General features: G+C 37.4%; 1 protein-coding gene across 1 annotated transcript; it reads left to right on the top strand.

Moving 5' to 3' along the window:
• Positions 1–1,646: 1,646 nt before the first annotated feature.
• LOC139137900 (tyrosine kinase receptor Cad96Ca-like) lies at positions 1,647–13,893 on the top strand. Its single transcript, XM_070706158.1, has 12 exons — positions 1,647–1,760; positions 1,900–2,097; positions 6,527–6,717; positions 7,109–7,271; positions 8,072–8,182; positions 9,487–9,644; positions 10,702–10,827; positions 11,532–11,614; positions 12,006–12,046; positions 12,437–12,533; positions 13,187–13,286; positions 13,635–13,893. Exons 3-12 carry the CDS (start codon positions 6,538–6,540, stop codon positions 13,674–13,676), a joined length of 1,101 nt encoding a protein of 366 aa, XP_070562259.1. The 5' UTR covers positions 1,647–1,760; positions 1,900–2,097; positions 6,527–6,537; the 3' UTR covers positions 13,677–13,893.
• Positions 13,894–19,925: the final 6,032 nt, after the last annotated feature.

The raw sequence follows: 19,925 nt of genomic DNA, 5'->3' as shown, positions 1-19,925 counted from the left end.
GCTTGTAAAGATTCTTGGTAGGTTAGCTAATAATAGCTCTATGTTCACCAACAGACGTTTCAAACTGGAAATCCATCTTATCTTACGTGACTATGGGAAGCACCAACCCCTAAACAGGGTCTGTGAATAGCATTTGGAATGATTGTACGACTGTAACAAACGTGCCCTGCGGGACGTTTCTTTTCGAAGTACTGATACCAAACTAAAAACTTTGTGTTAGTATCAAATGCACAGGATATTCATTACTCACGTTTCATGCATTCGCGGTCAACGGGTGGATCTTTAATCGTTTAATCGAAGATTATTTTTGAAAACCATATTTAACTCTGTTGGGTTGTATAATTTTTGGAAGTGGGTGGTCGAAAGATCGACACTGTTAAATTTTGTTCTCGTATCGTCATTTCGAGATTAATGTAGAACACTTATTTATTCTGATTCATCAGCATTGAGAATGAGTATAATTTCCGTGTTAAACAAAGATTACTTTCCCATGTAGCTGTTTCTGAGCAGCTGGTTGCCTTGGATAGAGTAGATCATGGTATGCTGGATGGCTTGTTTTGGATTTGTGATACCCATGTTTTTGACAATTTGTACTAATGCTATTCCGTTTTTGTTGAAGAATAGTAAATTAATTAGCTTATCGAGCTTTTTATGATCCATACGTAAAATATGACAGTGCTGTCACTCCTTGTAACGCTAGCCTGCTATACTATGCCCTTTGATTCATGAGCGCCTTGGCGTAGACAATCATGTTTTATCGTGACACTTCCACTCGGTTGGTGGTGTATTTTCTATGTCTCTAATGATATTTCTGGTGTGCAATATGGTGATGTGGGCCACATTTTGCATGTTGCTGCAGCTTACTTTTACCATATATTTGCTGCATGGTGTAGTTTTGAATCCTTGGCGAAATGCTTATCAAAAGATAAAGGAAAATCTTTCCGATGTTTGTCTGTACATTCTTGCTGAACGATGGTTGATCTACATGATGGTACTCTTTCTTTGTTAACTTTTATTTTCATTGTCTGGTCGACACCTGTGTATTGTATGCATGATCACTATAACGCTGACGATTTGGTGTACATGTATCGTATGGTCATATACCATCGTGAAGGTTAGGTGTAATATCAAGGAAGTTGACGACCTCTTTGTTCGCCTCGATGGTTGGTCTAAGTCCGAGGTTGATGAAGATCTTTGTTAAAACTTTTCTTTTTACCCATTAGGCCCTTAAGTGCAGCAAGTGCACCGTCTCTTTATAGTCTGCATATACAGTGACACGGACAGACTTTTAGTAATCACAACATATGGAAGCAAATATGTATTGTGGTAGAAAATATATTTACTCTTGTATTTTAAGTTAGAGAGAGTTTTACTTGCTCGTCCTTGTGTAATACATCAGTTCAGCAACGACAGATTTACAGGCAGGAAAGAGAAATTCTGATTTACTACAGGGTCAGATTCGAAATGGAAACTGTTATCATTGTCATGAGTGATATTCTATCCAATATATCATTCATTTATCTTGATTCAATTTATTGTTAGTCATTAATACTTCAGAAAAATGGATCAATTTTTAGTGCTTCATATTTCCCCTTCTCTTTTATGTGTATCTTGTTTCCACGTGTCGATTCCAGGATGTAACAACAACTTCTTCGGTGAGCAGTGTAACAAGATTTGCAACTGTGATAATAGCAGACAATGCGATCGTATCAGTGGTTGTGAATGTCTGCCGGGCTGGAGAGGCGACAGATGTAACATTGGTAAGCAATTTATATTTTCAAATGGTCCTGCAATTACGATAATTAATTTCGTTAAATTCAATGATAATAGAAGATTTCAAAATTTTGCAGTAACTGTTTTTCCCTTACATGTCACAAATAACGGTTGTTTACCTTACAGTTTGTGAAGAGGGGAAGTATGGTGAAAAGTGTGCATCCAACTGTTCCTGCCATAACAACGGGAGCTGTGACGCAATCACCGGTGCATGCCAGTGTTTACACCAGACTTGTGGAGAGTTCTGTGAATTTACATGCATCTGCTCTTACGGGGAGACCTTCGAATGCGACAACGTAACGGAATGTGTTTGTATTCCCTCAGGTAACACGTTATCCTATCATCATAAAATTTACATTGATTCAGAAGTTCATCAATTACTGGTTTGACTGTCTGTCTGTCTACATGGATCTGTACCATTGTTCCTAAAACAGCCAGGACAGGTACGCATTCTGTGCGCGTGTAAATGTATTTTCATGTCTGTATATGTCCTATACATCTCGTATATGTCGGCATGTCTCATGTCGATACAAAGGTATTTATCTATTGACGTATACTCACGTATTTGAATTATTCTGACGTGGATTTTGTGTGGATGTCATATTTCCAGTTATAAAGAATAATTTGATACCATCACTTCGAAGCTCTCACTTCTAAATAGCCTGACTCGTCCCAGCAGTTTGTCCGAATACTACGCCAGCGCCTCGATATATTTGTGTATATTTTGTGTATAAGAAATTCAAGTCCTAACATAATGACCTTAAATCAACTGATAGCTTTTCTTTGTACGTTTTTTCATCGTTTAGTTTATTTTTTTACAATACGACATTTTGATATGTATTCATTTTGATACTAATGCACTGATCCTTAAATAAATAACTATTATTATTGTACTTGGGCCTCAGCCCAAGTACATTTGTTTTCATTCCGTGGGAAAAAACTGTAAGGTATAACCATTTCTGGCTGAGACCAGGGAGGGCAAAATGTATTGGCTTCATCTTTCTTGGCATAATAAATGGCGTAATGATGTTAACTGAATGGAAGTGCTGCTCTCAGCCAGTCTTGAATAAGTGAGATGTGAATATAAATGCTTCTCTATCTGAGTTTTTGCCACAAAATCTTCTGAATATAATCAAAATGTGCATCGAAATGCAACAATTAATGCACCCTCCGTTTCCTAGGCGATGGCACGACCTTGCTACACCCACTGGACGAGCCAAAGTGGGAGGGGTATTTTTGTTTGGTCGAACAGGAGGGCTCGAGACCAGAATTTAACATTTAAACTTGAAACATGTTTAATCACTGACAAGATGTGGATTAGTGTTAATCAAAGAGAAAGTTTGAAAAGGAAAGTTTTATATCCCGGACACAATGAAAAACATTACGACTGGAAACTGTACCCCCGGTTGAGAATAGTAATGCCCACAGCGATGGAGAACACTTATCCTTGAGCTGAGAAAACCAGACCATCATTTCGAAATAGAGCTGCAGATTCGAGAAGCTCGTTAAAAATAGCTAGGTACACCCATAAAAGGGGTGGTTTCGAGTCTTGAGGGCAAATTTCGCCTCCTTCATTTAGAAATCGTACGTTTGTTTTTCCAGGGGAACACATCATTTGACACAAAATTTGCATGAAAAGGGGTCGCCAGTAAGCACGTGGTCAAATCTGGCATAAGAAACAATATGAAATGTTGGGTAAAGCCAGTCCAAAATAAACTGATTTGAACTTTTGTGTTTTGTAATTTATACCACTGCAGTAACATGACTTTTTTTTGACAACATCACACAATGTAATACGTTTTGAAACTGAATACTCCGACGTATTCTGTGTCCCCTTTGCTAAAAAATACGGTATGCCAATTACCATGTAAGGAGATGATGACGTCAAGACAGATTTGTAGTGCGTTTGGTCTTGGATGGTGCACGAAGTTTTGTCGAGGTAGCTTGTGTATTTATTTCCTAAATGGGAGATATTAGGGTCGATCTAAAAAAAGGCCGAAAAATGTTATGATACTCTAAGTGAGCGAGCTGAACTCCAATGCGAATGGTTGGATAATTTGGGATGTCTAGACTGATCTCGTCTCATTAAGATTATTTGGCGGTCAGTATTGAATTTCAACTGCGTCACAAGTTTGCGTCGAACGGTCAACGAACGATATTTTAGAAACCTGGAGACATGGCACATCGCAGTTTTATTTTAGTATTTTATATTTTACAAAAGATGTAAGAAGCAATGATTTTGTTGAAAATTCTGAAAAAAATATAGGAAGATTTGATCGCGAACACATTTTCACTTGGGGGTCAACTAGCCCTGCGTACGATGCTGTGTGTTCCGCTACAGCTAACCGCCCCGCTAACCACAGCCCTGCAAAGACCCGTAGTATCGTACGTTGGGTCGGTGACTTCAAATCCATTTTGGGACTTGACGTAAAAAGCCAAATTACTGCCGAAATTCAGCGTTCTTGGGCCCAAGTCGTATCCCAGCCTACCTCAGCTACTCGATCGCTTCCAAAAATGACAGTCTTTTATTCACTTCTCGTAAATAACCGTCGATGTCGGCAACTCTCTCGCTGGCCCTGCGTACGATGCTGTGTGTTAGCTGTAGCACATAGCATCGTACGCAGGGCTAGGGGTCAACATGGGGTCGCAGTCATGTTGCCTCAAAACTTATTTCTGTCTGCACTCAAAACTCAAAAATGTCGCATATGAACCTGAAAAATCGATGTAATTTTGTCAAACTTCGGCGAAATTTCAACCTATAGACAAAATTTCATCTAGGTAAGGTAAATTTACTGAAATTTGATCGACAAATAATCCTGAGCTTGAACGTGACAGCTCGCCTTCTCCGGGAAGTCATGCATCCGGCCAGCTGCCCATATGGCCGGGTGCATGAGATTGTTTTCAAGCGACGGCGGCAGACCGTACGGGCTCTGGATATGAACCTACCGCCGGTGTAGCTGTAATAACTGTTGCGTTGTTTTTAATCACCATGGACGAAGTCCGAGGGGACTTATAGGTTTGGTCATGTCCGTGCGTCCGTCCGTCCGTTCACGCCTAGTACCAAACCCCATACAGATGCACGTCGATTTGTTTCACAATGCTTTCAAATTTGGCCGTGTTAGAGGACTTTTTAGTTTACACCTCCATATGCCATAGACTCCCATGTATAAGGCAGTTCTCCATAGACTCGCATGTATGATGCCAAGAAAAATAAAAATTTAGTTTCTCATCGTATTCATATTGCCTAAAGGATGCAGTGACACAGTTTTTTTGTCCCCACGGATAAAGTCCAGGGGGCTTATAGATTGGGTCATATCCGTCCATGAGTCCATCAGTGAGTCCATCGGTTCATGCAGATATCTCAGACATTTTGACAAAATATCATGTGACCTTGGTGACCTTTGACCTCAAATATACATTATTGTCCATAACTCAGTAACCACAAGTGCTAAACCTTTCATATTTGGTATGATGGGACACCTTATGACGCCACATATTGTACCCCATTAATTATGTGCATATCTAATTATGAGCGAGCCAATAGAGCAAGAGGTCTGATTTCTGGTATATAGGGATAAGTTAACAATATAATTTGTTTGACAAAACTTCACGTGACCTCAATGACCTTTGACCTCAAATATACATATTTGTCCACAACTCAATAACCACAAGTGCTACACCCTTCATATTTGGTATGAAAGGACACCTTATGACACCATATATTGTACCTCATTAATTATGTGCATATCTTATTTTGAGCGAGCCAATAGAGCTAGAGGTCTGATTTTTGGTATATAGGAATAACTTAGCAATACAATTATTATGACAAAATGTGACGTCACCTCAATGACCTTTGACCTCAAATATATATATTTGTCCACAACTCAGTAACCACAAGTGCTACATCCTTCATATTTGGTATGATGGGACACCTTATGACACCACATATTGTACCTCATTAATTATGCGCATATCTAATTTGAGCGAGCCAATAGAGCTAGAGGTCTGATTTTTGGTATATAGGAATAACTTAGCAATACAATTATTTGACAAAATGTCACGTGACCTCGATGACCTTTGACCTCAAATATATATATTTGTCCACAACTCAGTAACCACAAGTGCTACACCCTTCATAAATGGTATGATGGGACACCTTATGACACCACATATTGTACCTCATTAATTATGCGCATATCTAATTCTGAGCAAGCCAATAGAGCTGGATGTCCGATTTTTGGTATATAGGGATAACTAGAAATCTAAATATGCCCATCTAAATATTAGACATCTACCATCGAGAACAAAAGAAATTTGCTGTAATTTGAATATTTAAGGAGTTTAAGCAATTCCTGCTATAAATAAAGAACCCCTGCCTCAAACTCCACAAAAGTTGCTAGACATATTTTGCCGTTGTCATGCCATTGCTTCGTTTAATAACCAGTTAATCAAATGCCTAATTGAAAGGAGGAAATTCAAGACCATATTTGAATAGTAGTATATATTGTCCTCAAAATTACTCTATCACGGCCCAAGTACTCATTGCCTTCAGCAATACTGCCTTGTTATTATTATATTATTATTATTATTATTATTATTATTATTATTATTATTATCATCTCAGGAACCCTTATAAATACCGAGCCGCTTCCAACGGATACCTATTGTAGCTACAACTGATACGGACAGGTCTGAAAACTGGAATTACAGTTATGTTAAGTGTGCGTCATGTTTAATTGTTCTTAATCAACAGAATATCCAGCGATGGCGGAATCATTGTTGAATTCAGATTCAAAGACCATTCAAGTCGTCGTAGGATCTTCAGCGGCGTTTTTCCTGATCACTGCAACCTTTGTAATCGCGTATCGCAAATATTGGGGGAAAGAGACCAAACAACCGTATCGCAAGATATCAACTGGGCATGAAATCGATGATATTATACAGGTATCTGTCAATGTATTTAGAATTTACTTGTATACTGACATTGAAGAAATGGATCAATAAATGCATATTTAGGGTAGCTAAATAGCAGTTTGAACATCGTTGTGGTTTAGCAAGATATTTATATTTCATTGAAAAACCACTAGCTTTTGTAGATGCAACTGTATGAATTTCACGATATCGATAAAATCAATGAAGTTTCTGGAAAATGTTGATCGTCGCATTGCTGGAGCAAAAAATCTTTGGGCTGAGGGTTTAATAAGAATAAGAAAAGGTAGTGAAAATGGTAATGCCTTATGCACATTACGAGAGGCAAATGATTGCATATTAATGGTTAATTTTCTAACAAATACTCTTGTTAGTGCTCAATACATTTTTATGCAAAACACTTTAGGATAATTTGAAACCAATGAAAGACTGGCTGCTTGACTCAGCTGACATAACCGTTCACTTTGACAAGGGGATTCTTGGACAAGGGGAATTCTCTCGAGTTTTGCCGGCACGATTGAAAACCAATAGGATAACATGTCCTGTTGCGGTTAAAATGATTATTGAAAGTAAGTACTTTAATGTGTATGTAGGTTAATTTGCATGCAATATATATATATATATATATATATATATATATATATATATATATATATATATATATATATATATATATATATATATATATATATATATATATATATATATATATATATACACACTTCGGGATATATATATATATGTGTGTATCATGTATGTATATATTTGTATATGTATGTATGTGTCTACCCGTATTTGTGGGAACGTATATGTGCGTATGTGGATGAATGTATCAACACATACGTGCACTGCATGTCACTAGACATGCACTCGTGAAGCTATATGAATGCCTTTGGACTAGGCTTTCATGACAACAAAGTACAGAGTCTATGTAGTAGACATTTGAATTACAATTAAATGTAGCCATGCTTTAACTATATTATGTCATCGATCTTGCATCAGTTGTTACTCTCTCTCGAGCGTTACGACAGAGCATTGACAAATTGTTTACTCAATAAAGATGAGGGTGAAATACGTTTTGTCGTTTAAAGTAAACAGTTTGTATATTAGGCGTCAAAAATACAATAAATCATGGGTAACGTAACATTCGAAACACCTGTCATCCCTTCTTGGTCTTTTGGCCAGAGGTCCATATATCTTTCTTTCATGAATTTGACTTTGCTTGTGTACTGTCTATTTACTGTCTGTTCTGTGCTGTTTTGTGTCTATGTTTACAACTATTGTCTTACGAATTCTGACCTAGTGTTATTGGATTATGGACTGGTATGATTGCGATTATTTTTCAAAGCAATGTTACATTCTTTTGCAGGCAGGCACGATTACATCAGCCACACCAACTTTTGTGAGGAAATTCTTCGCCTTATCACTTTGCATAATCACTCTAACATAATAAAACTCCTGGGTGTTATTCTAAATAAAGGTAAGAGACACAGTGATTGCTTACCGTTTCACGATCAGTTTTATTTATCATTGTTTTACGGTTTTAAAGGAATGCGATTACTTCTATCTACGTAAACCACCAGAAAATTTCTGTGGGATCGGCCGTGCGAAAATTTCCGAGCCGCCAAAGGTGGTTAGTACCCCAGGTGTTCTGTAAATGAAAATTGGTTACACTGCTCTTTCACTGTGACCACATATTTAGCTATCGAAGACTGATTTTATATTCGCTGATAGATGTCAAAGTCCAGGTGTTGGCTTATTTCCGAATAGGTCTTCATGTAGCCATGGGAGAATAAAGGGAAGATGAATCAGATATCTGGTAGTGTTTTAATGTGGCGTTGCAATTTTTTATAACTAACGCACATTTTCAGAGCAATATTCTTATCAGAGATGACATGGAAACCACCTCATACCATATATTTTATAAACTAGAGAATCTAAAATTTAGTATGGTAGCAGTAGTTTACTCGAAGAATGAAGGAGTACATGGAAAACCTTTAATTTTTGTATTAATGACAAAAATGTACGTCAAACTTTTGATACTACTTTGTTAAATTTAATATCTCATTTGCGACTAGAGTATATGAAGAAAAACGACAATTTTGTCTTGCATTTTCTAGTTTAATTCTTATTTGTCATAGTTTCAAAGATTAAAGTCATGATAAGGAAAAATAAAATCACTGTTATTCAAAATAGAAGAACTTCATTGCCAAAAAACTGTCGTTTTGTTATATAGTATTTCAAAAGTAAAAATGAAAAAATTACACAAAAATCTAACCAAGCGAGAGTTGAGTTACATTGTTTTAAATGATAAAAAGAGGAAAAAAGAAATTGATGATTTGTATAAATTTTCATAAAGTTACACTTCTTACTCAATGTACGACTATTAGGCATGCTTAAGTTGAACCCAACCAATATTTCAATTTGTGTTTACAAATTAATTGAAATTGAATGATTCTTTGCGAAAAAAGTTATTTTGAGTAACATATGCTATGTTACATGCAACGCCACCTTAAGACTAAGGTTATAACTTTAAATCCTCATTTAGCAGTGGCCGATGATGTCGTCATGTATCTAAGAGAAACTCTTGTGTGTTTATTTAGTACGTTTGTTCGTTTGGTATTTGAGTTCCAACATTTTTTCTTTGTGTATGTTTCCCTTTTTAAATATTTATAAAAAACGATGAACATTATACAATTTACACGTATAATTAAAACGTTGTTTTAGAAATAAATTATTGTTGACTAAAGTAACTGTAATGTTTTTTATCGGCAACCTTTAAAGATATGAAGTACATGGTGCTGGAGTATGCATCTCGGGGTGACATGTTTGCGTACATTAAAAGCTTGAGTTTTCAAAGAATGTCAAAAACGGAAGACAAAAGACTGGTCAGACTTACATGTGACGTCACGTTGGCTCTACAGTACCTCGAAGAGAAAGCGGTTAGTGCTCCGTGAATTACATGTACATATAAATGAGATGAGGGCAAGTCTGGCAATGAAACTGGTGTACAATCGGCAAACATTTTATGCAATGTATAGTTGAGTATTTGTCTCGTAGCTTTGACTTTAATTACAACCATATCCAGGGTCCGGCGTAATATATTGAGTACCAATCTAATCAAAATCAGATTAAGAACTATCGACGTTCCCCTTTCATGGCATTTTCCGATCTCTTTGGCTGACAGTCGCCTCGACTATCTCCGCAAACGATAACGACAAAAAAACCGAGCAAAGATGTAAAAGTTGTCATCTCTTGATCTGATTTAAAATTAAGACAGATTGAGTACACAAAGTTCCTACATGATAGCCGATGGCTCGAGGAGTGATTAGCTGACGTCATGTAAACGATGTAGAAGACCGAAACTTTCTACTGGAGAAAAAGAACGACTATCTTAATATATCAGTGTATCAGTCACGCTAAAGAAACGTTCTGGGTACATGCTGGCCGTGGAAAAAATCTTACCACTGTTTAACAGCAAGGAAGCTTGATGCTTAGAGAGACATCGTTAAGATAGCAGGAAAAATCGTCGTTTAAACTAATCGAATGATTAAACATTGCAAAAGTTTAGAATATTGCTTGTTGAACTGTCAACATTTGGCTTTCGATTTGCCAATCAGCGCCGTCACCTTATGTCTTCTGCGTCGTACAAATTTCCATATCAATAAAGTGCTTGGCGCTTAATGCTGAATTTCTGTCTGATGACAATCGCTTCATATTTTATTCCTCTTCCCCCTTTTTACCAGCTGAAATATGGAGAAAACAACTATTAAATGCCATAAACATAAATTTTGATATAATATAATGGGAATAACCCCTTCGCAGGCAAGTGTACACTTGCTACATGTTTTTTCTTGTAATTCATTCATTCATTCATTCATTCATTCATTCATTCATTCATTACATCAGCAATTTAGCAATTTGTTTGGATAACCCATTATTCCGTCGGTTTCAAAACCAGGTTCTTTGGTTCATTTATATCATATTTTATCATTTCAGATAGTCCACAGAGACGTCGCAGCTAGGAATGTATTGATTACTGAGGACTACGTTGCAAAGCTGGCTGATTTTGGATTGAGTCGTGAACTCGCATGCCATACAGGAGAGTATGTCAAAGTGCCATGGGTGAGATATTCGCTCTTTGAGCTGCAAGTCATATCGGAGAGCGAGACAGTTTAAAGTTATTCTCTCCTTGAGTTACAAAGTTACATCGGAGAGAGAGAATTTAAAGAAAATTTGATGCGATTGGCAGTTAAAACATGTTGCCGGATATCATTAACCCTAGAGCGAGGTTACCTTTTAATGTTCTAGTGAAGTTCACCATTGACAATTTATTGATGACTTGAGTAGGTGGAGGTTTGACGTCTAATCAAAATGATCAATATGAACAATAAAACCCTGCGTGTGGATGTATTACGCCAGCGCGGTCCTGGTCCAAGTTTACCAAGGTCTCACTCTTATCATAAAATTTAAATCATCATGCAAGTCCAAGGTCACCAGAACTGATAACTTCCTAACCGTTTCGATCCTGACATTGACTTTAAATTAATGATCATGTGTGCACACAGATTGAATCTGTTCTCGAAAAAATCCTTGGTGATTTTAATGAGGTTGAACGACATTCCTATGGCAAGTTTACAGAATGTTAAAAAACTGTAATCTTTTGCTACATTATTGTTGTTCTGAATATTGTAATGGATTTATTCTATCCGACTGGAATAGGATGTAACTTAGAGTCCTGAATATATAACCAATATTTTCCAACATGAAACATTAATGATAACACTAAACAATATGACCTTTCCCTCCTCTTTTGCCTCCTCCCTCAGTCCGAAGGCCAGGGACCATTGCCATTGAAATGGATGCCTCCTGAATTTGTGACAAGAGGGATTTTCAAAATCAAGAGTGATATGTAAGTCATATAATTTGAGTTCTGCTATATCTTGCTCAAATAAACTGTTCATTCAGATTGAGAACGGCGCCAATTATACTTCTACCACTCGACAAATCTAAGCACCATAAGCTTAACTGTGTGACAGAAATTACTATAATTTTTTCATTAGTCTAAGATGATAAGCTTATATCTCAAATAAGAATTGTTTTCATAACCTAAAGCATTGTTACTACTAAAGAGTATTATCGATTGACGACTACATTCATGTACTGATCGGTTTAATACAAAAGATAGCTTTAGTTGTGTATTGTACGGTTTGTTTTATGCATGGTATATTTTCTTCTATTTGCTAGTAACATGGGTACCTTTACTGCGTGTTTTACACTAGCCATATACGTCTATTTTACAGCTGGTCCTTTGGGGTCTTGATGTGGGAAATAGCTACTTTGGGTAAGTTTTTCCTGGTACTCGTAATAATGGCGAGAGAGAGAGAGAGAGAGAGAGAGAGAGAGAGAGAGAGAGAGAGAGAGAGGAGAGAGAGAGAGAGAGAGAGAGAGAGAGAGAGAGAGAGAGAGAGAGAGAGAGAGAGATCTTTATTCACTTCAACTTTCAAATTTGAAATAAATGTTAATAAATAAATGTTAATAAATAATAAATAATATATGGAAATGAATAATCTAATTGAGCCTCAACTCTAATGAATGCATGCACTAAGTATACAGGTGACTGCAAGTTTGAAAATAACTTTTAGACCACACATATGTACATGATTATACGGTAAACTTATCCATTAAATATTGTGTTTTGGATTCATGCATGTTTTGACATAATTTTTCGTAGGGGCTACGCCTTACGGAAACATATCGTCCTATGAATTCATGAAAATTCTCAGGAATGGTGAGAGACTAGAGAGACCAAAGGGCTGCTCAAAGAAATGGTATGTTCGGAAAATTGTTCATGTAAATGATATGATAAATTAATGGAAATAAATAAACAATTGAAGTGATACATTCGATAATTTCCGGTGGCCTGGTGAAAATAATGACCGATTTTATTAAAGTAAAACAGATTGATTCGTCTTCTAGCAAGGAAAGCTGTTAAAGAACGTATTGACTGTCCGTGATCTATCCGTTTCCCTGTACTGTAAATAATACACAATGCATCCTACACACGTGTCTCAGAATTGTTGGACGGCCCATACTATTAGAGTGACTTGATATTCACGATGCAGGCCTTCAACGAGTTTTTTAAATCTGCCTTAGCATTTCAAATTCAGGGTCATTATTGTGACATACTCTCTTCAAAGAAAAGTTCACGATCAACTGGTATTCGCCTTGGATTATTCTCTCTGTTATACAATAGAAAAGCAACCCCAATGTTCGGCCTTAATCGACCAAGTTCGCTGTAAGCTGCATATGTTTGTTACTTCCACGTGATCGTTTGCGGCCGACTGCTATCATTTGCCATAAAGGTAACGGGGAGAAAAAAGATGCTTAACACTAATGTGTGACAATTAATAGGAAATCCAAAAGTACATTTCTCTACTTTCCACAGTACTCTGACTAAAATTATCTGGTTGCATTAAAACAGGTTTTCGGTGATGCGGAAATGTTGGCATGCACCCCTACAGCTCCGTCCAAGTGCAAAAGCTCTGACAGGAGAGTTAGATGACGTCATGACGAGTGACGAGGCAAGTATATCTAAAAGAATTAACTTTCGTGTTTGGGTTACATTATCATGTTAAACATGGTATACCCCTGTACATGTTTTGTTAGCTTTCGCATGTTTAAATAACCGGGTTAAGTGTTGCAAAGTATAAGTTATCCATTTATTATAATGCATGACTTGCCTAAATGCAGATGGATTTATGGTCAATTAGGTCGCCTTTGGTTTATGATTTTCATCATTATTTCATTATTTCACATTGGTAGAAAAGAGTGCCAATGTGTTTTCGTCGGTTTTAATTCCAATAAATTTAGAAGCAATGTTTAATTTCCTAAGCTGATTTTTGTCGTTATTTGTTAAACTTTTGTTCTAGAAAATTTTCCTTGGGACTCTGGTTCGAGACGTTGACTGTTGAGACGACTTCTTTCTGCAACCGGGAGATATACATGTATGCAAGCACTGGTAGAACAATGTAATACTTTCATAGACAAAGCCTGTCTTTTCCAGTCAATTGTCAGCCACGAGGAGATGCTCAGATATATCTTCATCCATGCCCTTAAACATTTAAGTTGTCTAAGCTGATTTTTGGTTTCAGAAACCATTTCTAAACAAGGTGTAAAATAACTGTTCATGTCGTGGGCTAGGCACATAAGTGTACCGTCAGCTTTAGATACAAAAATACTTCAATCTCTGTAAACATCAGTGTTTCAAATTGATGATACACAACTTGTATTAAATGATGTGTAACGAGATTATTTATTTCGTGAAATTAACTTTGAGATAAATAGCCTGTTTATCATTTATTCTCATTTGCGTATGGTGATAAAATGTAGATATACAGTAACTTACAGGGTAGTACTGTTAGGTAAAGTAATCTTCGTCTTCAAGGTAGCGGTTGTGATTTTGTATCACCAAAGACGGACGTCATGAAAAGTTGCGTGCCAAGACTTTGTGTTCCACTTCTGAAAGGGGCGAGGTATGGTAAGTTGCATTTCCACGGACTATGTTTGTCCTGCGTAGACTGTTATCCAGCCAGCATGGTTATTCAAGAATAAAATGAATTTTCACTTTCTTTAAATCATATTCACTATTTTCGACTGGTTAGTTTCTTTTTCGGGTGAAGCAAAGTTGGGGGAGGGGGCTAGAAAGTGACATTAGCTGACCAAGTGTTGGAACAGAGGGGGCGTAAGTGAACGCACGTCCAACAAGGGGGAGTATTCAGAAAGAATGATGGATACACATACTCCTTACGGCAGAGAAGGGGTATGCTTTATTTCAAGTGTGGGACTGTATTATAAACTTTTAAAAGTAATTTTATTATTTAAGTCATTTTTGACAACAATTGCAAGCAAACAAAAAAAACAATATACACACAGTTCTTTTTTGACAAACATGAGCGCAAATACAACACTTTATTGGTTCTTTATTGTATTTAGAATAATCATACGCAACAAATAAACAAATACGCATAAACAAACAAACAAACAAACAAACAAACAAACGAACAAACAAAAACAAATAAGGAGACAGAGTTCCGTGTTCCCTTACCAGCGACTGCATATATAATCGGACAGTAGGACCGCCAATTACTAAATTTCCGGAGCTTGGAAAAAATGACTCATGTAGGATTCAAACGCATCCCCCGAATTTATTTTGCGAAAATTTCAATTTTTTATAATTGTGTTGGATCTGTTTTTAATTGACGTAAAATCATGTAGGTCTAGATCGGAAAAAATACACCTTTATTTCAGTTGATAAACAATGACGTCAAATGGTACTTCAACATCAAGGCGGCTGTAGTCAGTACCTGGCCGGAAACGTGAAATACATATACCAGCATAGGTTTGTAGTGACTGCATGTCTGAGAAGTTCAAAAGGTGACAACTTGAGGGTCAACTGCGTGTCTTTTAAACCCATCGTCAGATGAAGTGAAACTGCGTCAAATGATAATTGAGATAAGATATCGTTGTCAATCATCAACATGTGGCCGAATCATCTGTTTGTAGCTTAAACTGCAGATCGTAAATCGTGGCCCGTGAAATTTGGCACGCCGATACGCAGCTCAGTGCGTGGCTCCTGAATTTAGGCTTACCACGACAGAAGCGTGATCGATACGCCACAGCACCGCTTGCGCATTCACAGCTACCCCCAACCTAGTCAAATTCAGTGGGTCCGAATCTCCAACTTAAGAAGCCTGAGCCAAATCAAAACGATATATTCACAATATAAGATAAATAATGTACAATTGAAACGATTTTACGCTTGCAAACGGATAAGATTTCGTGTTTGTTTTAGCACGTATACGATCATAGCATACAGACTATTTCTGAGCCAAAGTCGAAAATTCGACTAATAAGCTTATGTCTCCGTCAACAACATTCATCATTCTTGAGAGAGACACAGATCTCACATTTTGGATTAGAAATGGGCGATTTTTGGACATCAACGGTTCTTGAAGGAGTGAGGACGCTCTTGTCATTCAAAGTAAAATCTTACTAATATATGTTCAGCCATTATTATAGCGTTCAGCTATTATGGCCGGGGTGGTGTCACCTTAAATGTGAAAACCGCAAAGGGGGAGGGTCATGTATTTTCAAACAGCACAGGAGGGTCACTTAATTTTCATAAGTATCCATCCCGTCAAAAACAGTTTCAGTGTTCTCAAATATTCTGGGAGATAAAAATGATTCGCTGCATGATTTCATTCTCTAGAGTTATTAAACCGTAAATCTGAACAAAAGTATAAATATCTGTCATATGAACATCTTGCCTTAGTAACTCTGAGGCTTGCCTTATTGTAAATCGAGCTCACTGAGGGCAATGAGCAATTCATTTCACTTATATATACATATTAGAAATATAACAAGTTTTGTCAGGGAAAAGATTTAACTCTTAGCTGTAGGCTACTAGTACCATGAAAAGTGAAAATTTACTTATAGGTGAAATTCCAATATCATAGTTGTTGTCCACATCTGAACTTTCAAATACCCTATTTGAATCAAGTACATTTGTATCAATTGTCAAACACCTATAAAACACAGATTAAGTTAGTTTAGCATTGTAAAAAAAATTATTATTAGTTTTCTCAGAGACGAGTCCAATGTATATTGAATTAACATTTCGGTGAAATTCCAAAATCAAATTTTTTGCACACACATCTACTTGCAACCACCCTAGTCTAATCAAGTTCATTAAAATTACTTATCAAACGTCTATAAATACACAGATGTAGCTTGTTTTGAATGGAAAAAAATTATTCATAGTTTCTTCACAGACTTCCATATATAGTGGATGAACACTGAAATTCCCAAATCAAATTTCTTGTACACATGATGCACCTGTAACCATCATATTCTAATCAAGTACAATTATGTTAATTATCCAACGTCTGTATATGCACAAGTGTAGGAAATTTTTGATTGGAAAAAAATTCTTCAGAGTTTTATCATAGACTCCCATGTATAGTGGATGAATATTTTCTCTGAAATTCCGACGTCAAATTCCAATTACGTACAGTTATGCCAATTATCAAATGTCTATAAATGCAGGGATATTGCTACTTTTGTATTGAGAAAGTTTTACATAGTTTTCTCATAGAATACCATATATAGTGAATCAACATTATCAACAGCTGATTATTAATTAAATCCAAGTATCAAAATTTTGTACACACACGCTTGTGCAAAGAAATTGCGATCAACCTGAAATTTGTCCAATCCTTTTGAGGGGGAATTTCAAAATTATAGCAAGTCAGAAGGGGAAACTTGAACGTGAACACACTGCGGGGGTAATTTGAAAAAATCTAAGAATATTTTTTTGGTTTCTATCGCCCAATTTGTGTTTGCAGCCTTGCTCAATCAATGGGGGGTTTCATGAAATTTTTGTCATCTTAAAAGGGGGGGTCATCAATTTTTTGGTGCAATGGGAAGGGGGTTCACTTATTTTGATCGATGCACAGGAAGAATTTGCCGGCCCGACTCCCGGCCATAATTACTGAACGCTCCCTAAGAAAGACCCCACCGTGTTATTCGGGGAGATATGCGATTACCATTTACTACGACTTCGTCCGATACCTGTAAACCATTAACCAGACAATCTGCCTCCCTTGAGCTATTCGAAGATGGGCTTGTTGTCTCTACGTGACTGGTGCGAACAACTGCCTCCTTGTGGTCAAAGGTTATTACGTGTATAATACCAACGCAACACATCCTTAGCAACCCGTACATTATCAACGACGCAACGCACTCATTTTTGCAAAATCACATTCCGCGCGCTCGCTCTCCCGTGATTTTTCCCCAACACTTCACTGACGCATGAGAACCATGATTTTCCGAAAGATTCTTCTTTCGACCACACTCTGTTACTTCAACGCATCCAAATTCTTACCCATACCATCACTCGATAAAGGACCGGAATAAAGGACCGGGAACGTGAACCTGTCAATGTTGCTGTGATGCCAGAGTTGACGTTGGTCACTACCTGGCCATAAAACCCTCCTTGCTATCCATAGCCAACAAGGACCGTGCAGTAACCAAGAAAATAAACCCGTCCGTTCGATCCAACGCACCCTTGCCAATATTTCAATTACCATGAGTGTCAATCGCAACATCTTTATCCATGACTTGGTTCTCACATAACGCTAGCATCCCAGCACTAACATTGTGATTTAGATCCGAGAAAATATCTGCGAAACCACATCAGGTCGAATCGGACCGCTGCCATCCAATGTGTCTTTTCGACAGCCACCTGGCCGCTACATCCGTTCGATGGTAGTAGCGAAACATAAATTCTGTAGTGCAATACCAACGGGGAAATCCAGCCCATCCATGCTGCACTGTACGAGGCGCCAAATGTAAAAAAATTAATTTACACAATCAAGCTTTTTTTAGAGATAGAAAAGGTGGAAAATGTATAGAGAGAGAGGAATTATATATATATATATATATATATATATATATATATATATATATATACATACATATATACATATATATGTGTGCGTGTGTATACACACACATACAGATACGTTGCCCCACACATATGTTTGCGTATGCATACATATACATACATATAGAAAAAAATACGCGCACGCATATAGCGTATTCATTCTTACATGTAGAATACATACATACACACATACATAATAAGTACGCACATACATACATACATACATACATACATACATACATACATACATACATACATACATACATACATACATAGACTATAGAGCCTGGACAAGGGTCGAGCCTCGACGCGAAAAAAATTATATACATAGAACCTCGTTCTGACTTACTGATACAGCTGGACCTCGTTCTGACTTACTGATAGAGCTGCAAAATTTTATATACATTGAACCTCGTTCTGACTTACTGATAGAGCTGCAAAATTTTATATACATAGAACCTCGTCCTGACTTACTGATAGAGCTGCAAAATTTTATATACATAGAACCTCGTTCTGACTTACTGATACAGCTGGACCTCGTTCTGACTTACTGATAGAGCTGCAAAATTTTATATACATAGAACCTCGTCCTGACTTACTGATAGAGCTGCAAAATTTTATATACATAGAACCTCGTCCTGACTTACTGATACAGCTGCAAAAATTTATATACATAGAACCTCGTTCTGAATACTCAGACTCGATGGGGAAATTTTACATACAGCACGCTGGGAAGTTTTATACACAGATTCGATGGGGAAATTTTACATACAGCACGCTGGGAAGTTTTATACACAGACTCGATGGGGAAATTTTACATACAGCTAGCTGGGAAGTTTTATACACAGACTCGATAAGAAAATTTTACATACAGCTAGCTGGGAAGTTTTATACACAGACTCCGTGGGAAACTTTTACATACAGACTCGTCTTGGATTAAGTGTAATACCTAGTGATGCTTGTGCTCAGAAAGCGTGATTGAACTCTGCCCGGTATTGTACGCGGCTAGACCCTGGCAAGACGAAAGCTAATACACGCATAGTGCTGGCGCTTGTGCTATTCAAGTGCATTTTAACTTTCCGGTTTATTTTGATCTAGTAAGCTAGCCACAACAATGATCGTGGTATTGCTATCAGGTGAGATCACCACTGATCTGGGCTGCTCGTAGCCTAGCCCCGTGTACATGTCTGTGTGTTCCCGGCTGTGGTGGAGGCCGTATAACGCCGGGAACACACAGATCTGTACGCAGGGCTACTCGTCAACCATACAACGGCGTCATCCATACACTATCGTTCACTGAGACCGCTGCAGTCCGTCAGCTGTGCAACGAACTTTCGCGGTCTGCACAGTTACGAGAATAAAGACAAAAAATTAATACTGAAATCTTGAGCGAATAAACCCATGCACAATGATGGATGAAGATAAATTTGAGTAAAAAGACAGCAATTCTTGGTCTTGGACTTTCCTCGGGTCATTTGACACAAGGAGCATGGAGGTACACGCGAGCATGTAGCTAAGGGACTGGTCAGTTGCTTCAGCCAGGGGGCCGGTGGATTCATGGGGGTCACCCTGTTTTTGGCGTTGGTGATGGGGGTGGTCACCATGTTTTTGAAATGCCCAATAGGGGGGGTCAGTGTGTTTTTCAAGTTCAACAAGGGCTCATACTTGCATAAAATGCATTGTGCCAGCCACAAATCCAGCATTGAGTTTCATTTTT

This window comes from Ptychodera flava, chromosome 8, assembly GCF_041260155.1.
Source record: "Ptychodera flava strain L36383 chromosome 8, AS_Pfla_20210202, whole genome shotgun sequence".
In the NCBI taxonomy this organism is placed as follows: domain Eukaryota; kingdom Metazoa; phylum Hemichordata; class Enteropneusta; family Ptychoderidae; genus Ptychodera; species Ptychodera flava.
This window is presented reverse-complemented; position numbering and strand designations above follow the sequence as displayed.